This window comes from Oncorhynchus gorbuscha, linkage group LG08 (genome assembly GCF_021184085.1).
Source record: "Oncorhynchus gorbuscha isolate QuinsamMale2020 ecotype Even-year linkage group LG08, OgorEven_v1.0, whole genome shotgun sequence".
NCBI classification, from domain to species: domain Eukaryota; kingdom Metazoa; phylum Chordata; class Actinopteri; order Salmoniformes; family Salmonidae; genus Oncorhynchus; species Oncorhynchus gorbuscha.
In genome coordinates, this window is record NC_060180.1 from 76528003 (window position 1) to 76545179 (window position 17177).

General features: G+C 44.9%; 1 protein-coding gene across 1 annotated transcript in view; it reads right to left on the bottom strand.

Annotated features, from left to right (window-relative positions):
- Positions 1 to 16713, bottom strand: part of LOC124040701 (piezo-type mechanosensitive ion channel component 2-like) — a 202099-nt gene extending 185386 nt beyond the window's left edge. Inside the window, exons 1-2 of the mRNA XM_046357776.1 lie at positions 16650 to 16713; positions 10764 to 10859 (exon numbers count right to left, since the gene is read on the bottom strand). Coding sequence (XP_046213732.1) covers positions 10764 to 10859; positions 16650 to 16713 — 160 coding nt within the window. The remainder of the gene's footprint in view (positions 1 to 10763; positions 10860 to 16649) is intronic.
- Positions 16714 to 17177: the final 464 nt, after the last annotated feature.

Genomic DNA, 17177 nt, shown 5'->3' on the forward strand with positions numbered 1-17177 from the left:
AATATGCTATGTTAACATGGGAACACTTAGGACTCAATATGCTCAGGCCCCATGGGAACACTTAGGACTGTAATATGCTATGGCCCCATGGGAACTCTTAGGACTTTAATATGCTATGTTAACATGGGAACACTTAGGACTTTAATATGCTATGTTAACATGGGAACACTTAGGACTTTAATATGCTATGGCCCCATGGGAACACTTAGGACTTTAATATGCTATGGCCCCATGGGAACACTTAGGACTTTAATATGGCATATTAAAGTCCTAACACTTAGGACTTTAATATGCTATGTTAACATGGGAACACTTAGGACTTTAATATGCTATGTTAACATGGGAACACTTAGGACTCAATATGCTGAGGCCCCATGGGAACACTTAGGACTTTAATATGCTCAGGCCCCATGGGAACACTTAGGACTTTAATATGCTATGGCCCCATGGGAACACTTAGGACTTTAATATGCTATGTTAACATGGGAACACTTCGGACTTTAATATGCTATGTTACCATGGGAACACTTCGGACTTTAACATGCTATGTTACCATGGGAACACTTAGGACTTTAATATGCTATGTTACCATGGGAACACTTCGGACTTTAACATGCTATGTTAACATGGGAACACTTAGGACTTTAATATGCTATGGCCCCATGGGAACACTTAGGACTAACATGCTATGTTACCATGGGAACACTTAGGACTTTAATATGCTATGTTAACATGGGAACACTTAGGACTTTAATATGCTATGTTAACATGGGAACACTTAGGACTTTAATATGCTATGGCCCCATGGGAACACTTAGGACTTTAATATGCTAGGTTAACATGGGAACACTTAGGACTTTAATATGCTATGTTAACATGGGAACACTTAGGACTCAATATGCTATGGCCCCATGGGAACACTTAGGACTTTAATATGCTCAGGCCCCATGGGAACACTTAGGACTTTAATATGCTATGGCCCCATGGGAACACTTAGGACTTTAATATGCTATGTTAACATGGGAACACTTAGGACTTTAATATGCTATGTTAACATGGGAACACTTAGGACTCAATATGCTATGTTAACATGGGAACACTTAGGACTTTAATATGCTATGTTAACATGGGAACACTTAGGACTTTAATATGCTCAGGCCCCATGGGAACACTTAGGACTTTAATATGCTATGGCCCCATGGGAACACTTAGGACTTTAATATGCTATGGCCCCATGGGAACACTTAGGACTTTAATATGCTATGGCCCCATGGGAACACTTAGGACTTTAATATGCTATGTTAACATGGGAACACTTAGGACTTTAATATGCTATGGCCCCATGGGAACACTTAGGACTTTAATATGCAGGCTTAGAAATTACTACCTACCAACATGGCCCCATGGGAACACTTAGGACTTTAATATGCTATGTTAACATGGGGACACTTAGGACTTTAATATGCTATGGCCCCATGGGAACACTTAGGACTTTAATATGCTATGGCCCCATGGGAACACTTAGGACTTTAATATGCTATGTTAACATGGGAACACTTAGGACGTAATATGCTATGGCCCCATGGGAACACTTAGGACTTTAATATGTCACCACGTCCTTAATAATCTCATACGTGCGTCACCCTCAGCAAGAGCAACATCATTGATGTATACAGAGAAGAGACTCGGCCCGAGAATTGAACCCTGTGGCATCCCCATAGAGACTGCCGACTCTTTTCTTTGTATACATCAATGATGTCGCTCTTGCTGAGGGTGATTCTTTGATCCACCTCTATGCAGACGGCACCATTCTGTAATACCTCTGGCCCTTCTTTGGACACTGTGTAAATTAACCTCCAGACGAGCTTCAATGCCATACAACACTGCTTCCGTGCATGTTCTTCAAACAATCGCTGCCTGCACCCGCACGCCCGACCAGCATCACTACTCTGGACGGTTCTGACTTAGAATATGTAGACAACTATAAATACCTAGGTGTCTAGCTAGACTGTAAACTCTCCTTCCAGACTCATATTAAGCATCTCCAATTCAAAGTTAAATCTAGAATTGACTTCCTATTTTGCAACAAAGCCTCCTTCACTCATGCAGCCACACATACCCTCGTAAAACTGACTATTCCACAGATCCTTGACTTCGGCAATGTCATTTACAAAATAGCCTCCAACACTCTACTCAGCAATCTGGATGCAGTCTATCACAGTGCCATCCGTTTTGTCACCAAAGCCCCATATACTACCCACCACTGTGACCTGTATGCTCTCGTTGGCTGGTCCTCGCTACATATTCGTTGCCAGACCCACTGGCTCCAGGTCATCTATAAGTCTTTGCAAGGTAAAGCTCTGCCTTATCTCAGCTCACTGGTCACAATAACAACACCCACCCGTAGCACGCGCTCCAGCAGGTATATTTCACTGGTCATCCCCAAAGCCAACACCTCCTTTGGCTGCATTTCCTTCCAGTTCTCTGCTGCCGATAACTGGAACGAATTGCAAAAATCACTGAAGTTGGAGGCTTATATCTCCCTTATTAACTTTAAGTGTCAGCTGTCAGAGCAGCTTACCGATCACTGCAGCTGTACACAGCCCATCTGTAAATAGCCCATCCAACCAACTACCTACCTCATCCCAATATTGTTTTTGTTTTTCTGCTCTTTTGCAAACAGTATCTCTACTTGCAAATCCTCATCTGTACATTCAGTGGGGAGAACAAGTATTTGATACACTGCCGATTTTGCAGGTTTTCCTACTTACAAAGCATGTAGAGATCTGTAATTTTTATCATAGGTACACTTCACTGTGAGAGACGGAATCTAAAACAAAAATCCAGAAAATCACATTGTATGATTTTTAAGTAATTAATTTGCATTTTATTGCATTACATAAGTATTTGATCACCTACGAACCAGTAAGAATTCCAGCTCTCACAGATCTGTTAGTTTTTCTTTAAGAAGCCCTCCTGTTCTCCACTCATTACCTGTATTAACTGCACCTGTTTGAACTCGTTACCTGTATAAAAGACACCTGTCCACACACTCAATCAATAATATAATATATGCCATTTAGCAGACGCTTTTATCCAAAGCGACTTACAGTCATGTGTGCATACATTCTACGTATGGGTGGTCCCGGGAATCGAACCCACTACCCTGGCATTACAAGCGCCATGCTCTACCAACTGAGCTACAGAGGACCACACTCACCTGTCCACACACTCAATCAAACAGACTCCAACCTCTCCACAATGGCCAAGACCAGAGAGCTGTGTAAGGACATCAGGGATAAAATTGTAGACCTGCACAAGGCTGCAATGGGCTACAGGACAATAGGCAAGCAGCTTGGTGAGAAGGCAACAACTGTTGGCGCAATTATTAGGAAATGGAAGAAGTTCAAGATGACGGTCAATCACCCTCGGTCTGGGGCTCCATGCAAGATCTCACCTCGTGGGGCATCAATGATCATGAGGAAGGTGAGGGATCAGCCCAGAACTACACGGCAGGACCTGGTCAATGACCTGAAGAGAGCTGGGACCACAGTCTCAAAGAAAACCATTAGTAACACACTACGCCGTCATGGATTAAAATCCAGCAGCGCACGCAAGGTGCCCCTGCTCAAGACAGCGCATGTCCAGGCCCGTCTGAAGTTTGCCAATGACTATCTGGATGATCCAGAGGAGGAATGGGAGCAGGTCATGTGGTCTGATGAGACAAAAATAGAGCTTTTTGGTCTAAACTCCACTCGCAGTGTTTGGAGGAAGAAGAAGAATGAGTACAACCCCAAGAACACCATCCCAACCGTGAAGCATGGAGGTGGAAACATCATTCTTTGGGGATGCTTTTCTGGAAAGGGGACAGGACGACTGCACCGTATTGAGAGGAGGATGGATGGGGCCATGTATCGCGAGATCTTGGCCAGCAACCTCCTTCCCTCAGTAAGAGCATTGAAGATGGGTCGTGGCTGGGTCTTCCAGCACGACAACGAAATCTCTCTTATTAAATAAGACCTACCAACATCTCTCCAAGTCTTATTAAATACTACCTACTAACATCTCTACTAGCCAGTCTTATTTTAACACTGGAGTGTGAGTGTGGGGGCAGGGGAGGTCAACGTAAATAGTCTTATGGGTAGAAGCTGTTAGGGAGCCTTTTGGAACCTACAGAAGTATACGTAAAAGCTACAGTGGTTATGGTAACGCATTACCTGACACCTGGTCATAACACTGTTGTAACACTGTCATAACATGGTCATAACATGGTCATAACACTGTCGTAACCCTGTCATAACACGGTCGTAACACTGTCGTAACACTGTCGTAACACTGTCGTAATATGGTCATAACTGTCATAACATGGTCATAACATGGTCATAACACTGTCATAACACTGTCATAACACTGTCATAACACTGTCATAACACTGTCATAACACTGTCATAATATGGTCATAACTGTCATAACATGGTCATAACACGGTCATAACACGGTCATTACACGGTCATAACACGGTCATAACATGGTCATAACACTGTCATAACACGGTCATAACATGGTCATAACATGGTCATAACACGGTCATAACACGGTCATAACATGGTCATAACACTGTCATAACACGGTCATAACATCGTCATAACATGGTCGTGACCCATATATTTACATCTGTTGTGACATACAGTATATTGCATTATTTTAACTTGTAGAAAATACACATTATGATACTTTCAAGAAGCATTATGACCATCATAATCATATAAGCCAGATGGGCCTGTCACGTACATGCCCTTAAACCAGTCATCTGTCACAAAGGTGTCTGGTCCTGCTCCTGAAATCTACTCCTGCATTCCTCCCAGTCATCAGAAACAGAGCATTGGGGTAGGTGCATGCCAACACAAGGTGCACCTGTGTAATGATCATGCTGTTCAATCAGTTTCTTGATATGCCACACATGTCAGGTGGATGGATTATCTTGGCAAAGGAGAAATGCTCACTAACAGGGATGAAAACAAACTTGTGAACAAAATTTGAGAGAAATACGTTTTTTGTGCGTATGGAACATTTCTGGGATCTTTTATTTCAGCTCATGAAACATGGGACCAACACTTTATATGTTGTGCGTATATTTTCGTTCAGTGTACATTTGTTGGGATATTAAATCCTTTATTTTAAAACAGCTTTGTTGGAAAAAAAACAACTGGCAACTGTTAAAAGATTTAAATAACATAACCCATTCTGAAGTCGCCAAATAGTTAGGGGTCCGGGCAGCTTGGTGAAACCATAATATTGGTAAATAGTTAGGGGTCCGGGCAGCTTGGTGAAACCATAATATTGGTAAATAGTTAGGGGTTCGGGCAGCTTGGTGAAACCATAATATCGGATGCCGTAATATTGGTAAATAGTTAGGGGTCCGGGCAGCTTGGTGAAACCATAATATTGGATGCCGTATTATTGATATTCCAGTTGCGGTAAAAAGGTTGTGAAAAACAAGTGAATTCCTGTGAGATGGTAAGGCTTGGGTAAGGCCTGGGTAAGACCTGGGTAAGGCCTGGGTAAGGCCTGGGTAAGACCTGGGTAAGGCCTGGGTAAGGCCTGGGTAAGACCTGGGTAAGACCTGGGTAAGGCCTGGGTAAGACCTGGGTAAGGCCTGAGTAAGACCTGGGTAAGACCTGGGTAAGGCCTGGGTAAGACCTGGGTAAGGCCTGGGTAAGGCCTGGGTAAGGCTTGGGTAAGACCTGGGTAAGGCCTGGGTAAGACCTGGGTAAGGCCTGGGTAAGACCTGGGTAAGACCTGGGTAAGGCCTGGGTAAGACCTGGGTAAGACCTGGGTAAGGCCTGGGTAAGACCTGGGTAAGACCTGGGTAAGACCCGGGTAAGACCTGGGTACGGCCTGGGTAAGGCCTGGGTAAGACCTGGGTAAGGCCCAGCAGGATGCAACCGGGCAGGATGGTAAAGGGCCATGGGGCCACGCCGTCTTATTTCATGCCAATTGAAAATGCTATCTTTGATAGCTCGCACTCCTCGCCCCGTGAAACGCAGAGTCGTGAAATTTGGTACATAGGTCCCTCTCTCTTTACAAGGAACAAAATAAGGATTTTCCACCTTTTTCAATTGTGAATAACACTAAAAACACGAGTCCTTTCGCACCGAAAGACTGATTTGCTCGAAACTTGATATATTGCATCCATGGACCAATGCATTTTCCAGGCTAGTATTTCAAACAAGAAGGCCCATACTCACCAATAGACAATCACATGGGCGTAGTCTGGCACCAAAATGCATATAAATCAGACACAGATATTCGTATTGTAGCAAAACTTGGTACACATGTTCCAAACACTGTCAAGAACTGACATATGCAAGCATCACATCGACCACACGGCGGCGCTATAAACGGGCAAATTATATCTCTTGATCTGTTTGATTTTCCAAACACTCAGATTTAACATGTCTAAGCACATTCAGATCGACCACACGGCGGCGCTATAAAAGACACCTGTTTACATGTTTGACTCAGAGTGATGAAATTTGGCACACATGCTCAGGGATATGAATCTAGCTGTTCGAGTTCTGATATTTGGCAAGTGTGATAAGGAGTACAGAAGTAGTTCATCGTATGTCAAATGTGTCAAATTTGTCCTGATGCTGGTGCTATGAGGCCAAAGCTTGAACCCCAGCATGGCTGCTTGAATCTTTATGCTTGTCTGCTATCCTTCACCAGGATGCTCAATAGAGTCTATGTGTAGAGGATGGGCCATGGGAGTAGGACCAGGATGCTCAATAGAGTCTATGTGTAGAGGATGGGGGTAGGACCAGGATGCTCAATAGAGTCTATATGTAGAGGATGAGGGTAGGACCAGGATGTTCAATAGAGTCTATGTGTAGAGGATGGGGGTAGGACCAGGATGTTCAATAGAGTCTATGTGTAGAGGATGAGGGTAGGACCGGGATGTTCAATAGAGTCTATGTGTAGAGGATGGGGGTAGGACCAGGATGTTCAATAGAGTCTATGTGTAGAGGATGAGGGTAGGACCGGGATGTTCAATAGAGTCTATATGTAGAGGATGAGGGTAGGACCAGGATGTTCAATAGAGTCTATGTGTAGAGGATGGGGGTAGGACCAGGATGTTCAATAGAGTCTATGTGTAGAGGATGAGGGTAGGACCAGGATGTTCAATAGAGTCTATATGTAGAGGATGAGGGTAGGACCAGGATGTTCAATAGAGTCTATATGTAGAGGATGGGAGTAGGACCAGGATGCTCAATAGAGTCTATGTGTAGAGGATGGGCCATGGGAGTAGGACCAGGATGCTCAATAGAGTCTATGTGTAGAGGATGGGGGTAGGACCAGGATGCTCAATAGAGTCTATATGTAGAGGATGAGGGTAGGACCAGGATGTTCAAAAGAATCTATGTGTAGAGGATGGGGGTAGGACCAGGATGTTCAATAGAGTCTATGTGTAGAGGATGAGGGTAGGACCAGGATGTTCAATAGAGTCTATGTGTAGAGGATGGGGGTAGGACCAGGATGTTCAATAGAGTCTATGTGTAGAGGATGAGGGTAGGACCGGGATGTTCAATAGAGTCTATATGTAGAGGATGAGGGTAGGACCGGGATGTTCAATAGAGTCTATGTGTAGAGGATGGGGGTAGGACCAGGATGTTCAATAGAGTCTATGTGTAGAGGATGAGGGTAGGACCAGGATGTTCAATAGAGTCTATGTGTAGAGGATGAGGGTAGGACCGGGATGTTCAATAGAGTCTATATGTAGAGGATGAGGGTAGGACCAGGATGTTCAATAGAGTCTATGTGTAGAGGATGGGGGTAGGACCAGGATGTTCAATAGAGTCTATGTGTAGAGGATGAGGGTAGGACCAGGATGTTCAATAGAGTCTATGTGACCAGGATGTTCAATAGAGTCTATGTGTAGAGGATGAGGGTAGGACCGGGATGTTCAATAGAGTCTATATGTAGAGGATGAGGGTAGGACCAGGATGTTCAATAGAGTCTATGTGTAGAGGATGGGGGTAGGACCAGGATGTTCAATAGAGTCTATATGTAGAGGATGGGGGTAGGACCAGGATGTTCAATAGAGTCTATGTGTAGAGGATGGGGGTAGGACCAGGATGTTCAATAGAGTCTATGTGTAGAGGATGGGGGTAGGACCAGGATGTTCAATAGAGTCTATGTGTAGAGGATGGGGGTAGGACCCCAACAGGACCCCACCTTCACATCTTTACAGGCAGAGGGGAGAACTATAGTGTTGGACTGACCTATGTGACCCTGAAGTCATACATTCCCTGACATCACCTTGCAGAAGTCTTCTTCTCTCATTACCTATTGATGAGACGGTAAGTAGTACACTTTAAAGACTCTCCTCTCTCTCTCTCCTTCCTCCATACTGTACTCTATCCCTCCATTCCATCATCCCTTCCTCCATACTGTACTCTATCCCTCCATTCCATCATCCCTTCCTCCATACTGTACTCTATCCCTCCATTCCATCATCCCTTCCTCCATACTGTACTCTATCCCTCCATTCCATCATCCCTTCCTCTATCCATCCCTCTCTCCTTCCCTCTCTCCTTCCTCCATACCACTCTATCCCTCCATTCCATCATCCCTTCCTCCGTCCATCCCTCTCTCCTTCCCTCTCTCCTTCTTCCATACCACTCTATCCCTCCATTCCATCATCCCTTCCTCCGTCCATCCCTCTCTCCTTCCCTCTCTCCTTCCTCCATACCACTCCATCCCTCCATTCCATCATCCCTTCCTCCGTCCATCCCTCTCTCCTTCCTCCATACCACTCCATCCCTCCATTCCATCATCCCTTCCTCCGTCCATCCCTCTCTCCTTCCCTCTCTCCTTCCTCCATACCACTCTATCCCTCCATTCCATCATCCCTTCCTCCATCCATCCCTCTCTCCTCCCCTCTCTCCTTTCTCCATACCGCTCTATCCCTCCATTCCATCATCCCTTCCTCCATCCATCCCTCTCTCCTTCCCTCTCTCCTTTCTCCATACCGCTCTATCCCTCCATTCCATCATCCCTTCCTCCATCCATCCCTCTCTCCTTCCCTCTCTCCTTTCTCCATACCGCTCTATTCCTCCATTCCATCATCCCTTCCTCCGTCCCTCCCTATCTCCCTCCCTCCATCCCTTCTTCTCTCCTTCCTTCTCACCCACTATTCCATCCTTCCCTCCCTACATCTATTCTCCTTTACTTCCTGACAGACAGGCTGTTATTTCCCTCTCTCTCTCTCTCTCTCTCTCTCTCTCTCTCTCTCTCTCTCTCTCTCTCTCTCTCTCTCCCTCCTTCGTGTCTTTTATTTACTGAGAGGACATCAGCGTCCTCTCCTCTCCTGAGCCAATCTCGCTGTATGTATTGTTAAACATTGATGTGATTGAACGCTCCAGGAAGCACCGTGTTGAGTGGTATAAGGTATTGGGGGGGGGGGGGGGGTTCTAACCATCTTAACCATCCGGTTTACTATCCTTCTGTGGTATAGGAAGGAATACCTGTCTCTAGGCTCTTTTCATGACCACAATGCCACACTAAACCACACTGGGCCAGAGGAGAGATCAAGAGGACTTCTAAGTTAACCCAGAACTCATGTCATAATTGGTCAGCTGCACGATTAAGTTCAGGACAACTTCTACATATAATACACTAAGCATTGACCTCTTAGATCTCCTTATGACCTTTTCTGTTCAAAACAGCTGAGTAGCTTTAACATCAGTTCTCCTCATCTGAATTCTGAGAACCCCTCTCTCAATTCAATTGAATAATACATGTTTTACATTTTAAATGAACCTTTATTTAACTAGGCAAGCAAGTTAAGAACAAATTATTATTTACAATGACTGCCTACCTCGGCCAAACCCTAACCTGGACGACTCTGGGCCAATTGTGTGCCACCCTACGTGACTCCCAATCACGGCCGGTTGTGATACAGCCTGGATACAAACCACGGTGTCTGTAGTGAATTCTCAAGCACTGAGATGCATTGTCTTAGACCGCTGCACTTGTCGGGAGCCCAAATAGGCAATACATTTCTCTCTTGGACAAACCATACAACCAGTGACCAAACTAGCTGCATTATCCAATCATTGCCAAGGAAATCATGTCCTCAAGGAAAAACAATTAGGCTTTTCTGAAACAGAGAATTCTGTGAAGGTGGTTGGTTCTGGAGGTGATGTATTTATGAACACCAGTTGGCTATGTGACATTTAGAGAAGAGTTAGAGGCAAAGTCCAAAGTCGATTGTCAGGCTGGTTGGTTCTGTGAAAAGAGGGAATAGGAGGAGGTAGAGGTAGAGGAGGATGAGGAGGAAGAGATAGAGAGAATAGGAGAAGGTAGAGAGAAGAGGAGGTATAGAGAAGACGAGATAGTAGAGGTTGAGGTAGAGGTAGAGAGAAAAGTTGAGGGAGGAGGTAGTGGAGGTAGAGGAGGAAGTAGAGGAAGCTAAGGACAAGGTAGAGGAGGATGTAGAGGAGGAGGAGGTAGAGGAGGAGGAGGTAGAGGAGGAGGAGGTAGAGGAGGAGGAGGTAGAGGAGAAGGAGGTAGAGGAGGAGGAGGAGGAGGAGGTAGAGGAAGAGGTAGTAGAGGAGGAGGAGGTAAAGGGGCTAGAGTAGGAGGTAGAGGAGTATGAAGAGGAGGATGAAGTTGAGGTAGAGGAGGAGGTAGAGGAGGTGGTAAAGAAGGACGAGGAAGAGATAGAGCGAAGAGGGTGATAGAGAAAAAGGGAGACTTACCCTGCATGGTTGTGCTGGTGGGCTCAGAGAAAAGGGGAATAAGCAGGAGGTAGATGAGGTAGACGAATGATAGGCCATTGTACCGGAACAAACAGGCTGTAACAGACACACACAGATATTAGCAATTCACTCAAAAGTAGTGACATTAAAGTAAAAACAACATAGTTAACAGAATTGAAATGTTGAATTTCAGACAGTATTGACCAGAGACATATAAAGACATACAGACATCTGGACATGTACCATACAGATATCTGGACTTGGCTGGACATGTACCATACAGATATCTGGACATGTACCATACAGATATCTGGACATGTACCATACAGACATCTGGACATGTACCATACAGATATCTGGACATGTACCATACAGATATCTGGACATGTACCATACAGATATCTGGACATGTACCATACAGACATCTGGACATGTACCATACAGACATCTGGACATGTACCATACAGATATCTGGACTTGGCTGGACATGTACCATACAGATATCTGGACATGTACCATACAGACATCTGGACATGTACCATACAGATATCTGGACATGTACCATACAGACATCTGGACATGTACCATACAGATATCTGGACATGTACCATACAGATATCTGGACATGTACCATACAGACATCTGGACATGTACCATACAGACATCTGGACATGTACCATACAGATATCTGGACATGTACCATACAGATATCTGGACATGTACCATACAGACATCTGGACATGTACCATACAGATATCTGGACATGTACCATACAGATATCTGGACATGTACCATACAGACATCTGGACATGTACCATACAGATATCTGGACATGTACCATACAGACATCTGGACATGTACCATACAGACATCTGGACATGTACCATACAGACATCTGGACATGTACCATACAGACATCTGGACATGTACCATACAGACATCTGGACATGTACCATACAGACATCTGGACATGTACCATACAGATATCTGGACATGTACCATACAGATATCTGGACTTGGCTGGACATGTACCATACAGATATCTGGACTTGGCTGGACATGTACCATACAGATATCTGGACATGTACCATACAGATATCTGGACTTGGCTGGACATGTACCATACAGATATCTGGACATGTACCATACAGATATCTGGACATGTACCATACAGATATCTGGACATGTACCATACAGATATCTGGACTTGGCTGGACATGTACCATACAGATATCTGGACATGTACCATACAGATATCTGGACATGTACCATACAGATATCTGGACATGTACCATACAGACATCTGGACATGTACCATACAGATATCTGGACATGTACCATACAGATATCTGGACATGTACCATACAGACATCTGGACATGTACCATACAGATATCTGGACATGTACCATACAGACATCTGGACATGTACCATACAGATATCTGGACTTGGCTGAACATGTACCATACAGATATCTGGACATGTATCATACAGATATCTGGACATGTACCATACAGATATCTGGACATGTACCATACAGATATCTGGACATGTACCATACAGATATCTGGACATGTACCATACAATATCTGGACATGTACCATACAGATATCTGGACATGTACCATACAGATATCTGAACATGTACCATACAGATATCTGGACATGTACCATACAGATATCTGTACATGTACCATACAGATATCTGGACATGTACCATACAGATATCTGGACATGTACAATACAGATATCTGGACATGTACCATACAGATATCTGGACATGTCTGTGATATTGCTGTTTAGTCTGTTAGATATCAGCCTCAGAGAGAACACACTTGACGTGGTTAATCATCCTGACAGTCTCTGTGTGTTAATGTGAACTCAGCGTAGGAACAATTAACATGCTGAGGAGGTCTACCATGTCAATAATGTGAAAGGGAGAACTATCACCTTATGGTGAGAAGTCTCCCTTGCCGACTAGCAAGATCGGTTTCAGACGCAATCGTTAGGCTGAAAGGATGAAACAGTATCTGTTCTACCAGTAAATTCAGGCAGTAGTGTTAATCCCACAGCACAGTCCCCACAGCCGGACTATTTTCTCAGGACTTCTGTAAAGAAATGTTGTCGGCGTGCTCAGTGTCTCTCATTCAGCCGATAGAAACTTTCAACTTGTTCTCCCCATTAATCAACGAGTCGGAGTCTGAGGCCGAGCCTTCTCAGGTCTCTCCTCCACCCGTTACGGAGTCAGAAGCCGAGCCTTCTCTGATCTCTCCTACACCCGTTACGGAGTCAGAGGCTGAGCCTTCTCAGGTCTCTACTCCTCCCGTTACGGAGTCAGAAGCTGAGCCTTCTCTGATCTCTCCTCCACCCGTTACGGAGTCAGAGACCGAGCCTTCTCTGATCTCTCCTCCACCCGTTACGGAGTCAGAGGCCGAGCCTTCTCTGATCTCTCCTCCACCCGTTACGGGGTCAGAGGCCGAGCCTTCTCTGATCTCTCCTCCACCCGTTACGGGGTCAGAGACCGAGCCTTCTCTGATCTCTCCTCCACCCGTTACGGAGTCAGAGGCCGAGCCTTCTCAGGTCTCTACTCCTCCCGTTACGGAGTCAGAGGCCGAGCCTTCTCTGATCTCTCCTCCACCCGTTACAGGGTCTGAGCCGCTGAGGCCTCCCACCATTAGCTCTGACTAATTGAAAACCCTAGTCAGTGGTGACTCCATTACCCGTAGTATTAGACTTAAAACAAATCATCCAGCGATCATACACTGTTTACCAGGGGGCAGGGCTACTGACGTTAAGGCTAATCTGAAGATGGTGCTGGCTAAAGCTAAAACTGGCGAGTGTAGAGAGATATTGATATCCACGTCGGCACCAACGATGTTAGGATGAAACAGTCAGAGGTCACCATAGCTTCTGCGTGTAAATCAGCTAGAAAGATGTGTCGGCATCGAGTAATTGTCTCTGGTCCCCTCCCAGTTAGGGGGAGTGATGAGCTCTACAGCAGAGTCTCACAACTCAATCGCTGGTTGAAAACTGTTTTCCCACCCTCCCAAAAGATAGAATTTGTAGATAAGTGAAAGACGTTGTGATAATAGTGCTACTTAATGTTGTATCCCTCACTTTCAAGGTAGTCATAGTCAATGAACTAATCACTGATCATAAACATGATGTGATTGGCCTGTCTGAAACATGGCTAAAAACCAGAGGAATTTACTGAGTTAAATGAGGCCTCTCCTCCTAATTCCACTCCTAAACCCCAGGAGGGTGAGTCAACATGTTCTCTATATTTGCACACGCGCACACACACACACACACACACACACACACACACACACACACACACACACACACACACACACACACACACACACACACACACACACACACACACACACACACACACACACACACACACACACACACAGAAATCAGAACCATGGACAGCCACATCATATTTAGCTTACGTTGGACTAAATCGTTTTTGGTATCTTTAAGTTGTCACTGTATGAGACTAAGCAGAGGTGATTTGATGATGTTGAAATGTTGAAGTTGAAATGGTGCTGGAATAGTGGAGGCTGTTCCTGTTGTTGACATGGTGCTGGAATAGTATAGGCTGCTCCTGTTGTTGACATGGTGCTGGAATAGTGGAGGCAGCTCCTGTTGTTGAAATGGTGCTGGAATAGTGGAGGCAGCTCCTGTGGTTGACATGGTGCTGGAATAGTGGAGGCAGCTCCTGTGGTTGACATGGTGCTGGAATAGTGGAGGCAGCTCCTGTTGTTGACATGGTGCTGGAATAGTGGAGGCTGCTCCTGTTGTTGACATGGTGCTGGAATAGTGGAGGCAGCTCCTGTGGTTGACATGGTGCTGGAATAGTGGAGGCTGCTCCTGTTGTTGACATGGTGCTGGAATAGTATAGGCTGCTCCTGTTGTTGACATGGTGCTGGAATAGTGGAGGCAGCTCCTGTGGTTGACATGGTGCTGGAATAGTGGAGGCAGCTCCTGTTGTTGACATGGTGCTGGAATAGTGGAGGCAGCTCCTGTTGTTGACATGGTGCTGGAATAGTGGAGGCAGCTCCTGTTGTTGACATGGTGCTGGAATAGTGGAGGTGCTCCTGTTGTTGACATGGTGCTGGAATAGTGGAGGCAGCTCTGGTTTTCTTAGTGACTTGCAGTAACTCTCTGTGGTTCTAAATCAATAGTTGTTTAGTAGTACGATAATGTAGGAAACATTACCTTGCTTGACTATGCTGTAGGTCATGTAACGGTTTGTTACATGCAATGTGCTTTGTGGACTTCACCAGACAGATGTTGCTCTGGTTTTGTGATGAAACAAAGGTGTGGTTGAATTTATTTATATTGTCTCGGCTTTAGACCTAAATATCACGGTGTCAGGGCAGATGAACTAACAGGTTATAGAGAAAACAACGCAATTATCACAGTACATAGTCATAACATTATGTTTTCTTCTTGGGGAGGGAGGGCTTGGCTTCCCCAGGGATTTTACCCACGCACCGCTACTACCTACCTACCCCTAGTTACGGGTCCACCTGTCTACCTACCTACCCCTAGTTACTGGTCCACCTGTCTACCTACCTACCCCTAGTTACTGGTCCACCTGTCTACCTACCCCCTAGTTACTGGTCCACCTGTCTACCTACCCCCTAGTTACTGGTCCACCTGTCTACCTACCCCCATAGTTACTGGTCCACCTGTCTACCTTCCCCCTAGTTACTGGTCCACCTGTCTACCTACCCCCTAGTTACTGGTCCACCTGTCTACCTACCCCCTAGTTACTGGTCCACCTGTCTACCTACCCCTAGTTACTGGTCCACCTGTCTACCTACCCCTAGTTACTGGTCCACCTGTCTACCTACCCCCTAGTTACTGGTCCACCTGTCTACCTACCCCCTAGTTACTGGTCCACCTGTCTACCTACCCCCTAGTTACTGGTCCACCTGTCTACCCCCTAGTTACTGGTCTACCTGTCTACCCCCTAGTTACTGGTCTATCTGTCTACCTAGTACCTACCTATGCTAACCCTACCGCCCTAGGCGATGCTGACAATGACATTGCTCATCAAAACCTGTACATGCTTACTGAATTAATACTGAAAATGTTTACAGTACTATGGTCTACTACAAATTATACTTGTGGTTGAGAAATACAATAAAAAAAATCTATAATTTAGTTGAATGTTTTTGACACTGAATAAGCCTCTTCAAAATAGATGAACTCTCCTAATTATGTCATGGTAATAAATACGTCACAACCAGATGGTATAATATTTGGTACTTTAAATCACACATAGTGTTTTTCAGATGCTTGGAGAAATTACACGGCTCCAAAAGGCGCTCAAGATCAATTCCACATGATGTCCATACGCAGTTCATGACACAGCAATAGACCCGTTCTAGTCTGAACATTTGGTGAAGGAAAGGGAAAAGATATGAACTTTATCAAGTAACCTGAGACACATTTTTAACTTGGAGCAGAAAAGTAATGGAATACGACTGAAAGGTTGCAGTGTGTTACGCACAACCGCCCCTGTGAAATAATACGTGCTCATATTAGGGTTTTCCATAAATAAATGGATTTCAGTGGTTAGTACAAAATCAAAGATGAATTATTGTGTCATTTACTTGTCCAACAAGAACCACAAACCTGTAACACAGTACGCAGACATTGATTAGCCTACTGTAACGTTTTGAATATATATATATGAATTCCTTCATAAAATGACTGTTATTATTAGGGCAATAAACATATTTAAACTAATATTTTGTTGCAGGCTGTCATCTGCAATGCCTGTGAGTTTTTTTTATTTTTATACTGTTTTCATGACTATTTGGATGCCGCATTAGATGCGGTACCTTTTTATGCATAAAACGTACCTGTTGCTAAACATATCGGAAGAAGCAATCTGAAGATCAGCCCGCAGACCACCTCGGACGCCATCGCGTTGACCAGTCGGTACCACCAGGTACAAGGGGAGAGGATGGTCTCACGCACGTTGGTTGTCTGGCATCCCTTCTAGTAAAGTCCTCAGACTCCAAATGGTCAACAATTTATTTGGTCATATGTAACCAACATTTTACGCCAAAATGTAACATTTTTAAAGGAAAGAATACAGTACCATATAGACCACAGCCCTCACGGAACACGGTAACGTTATTATTCAACTCCGGTTAATGAAGTTATGATTATAAATCCCTTTTCAGTTGGTCAAACCCAGGCTTTGACGCATTGGTGAAATGTGACTTTCCGACTTCTGTTTTGACTCTGGTTCCTCGATCGAACTCCGCAGGACCACCGAGTGATTGACAGGTGTTTCAGCCACCCCGCGGGCTTCTCTGTGTAAGTGGTTTATCCCCCTTGGTAATAAGGGAGAGGGATGGGACACTTCCCCCCTGTAATGACTG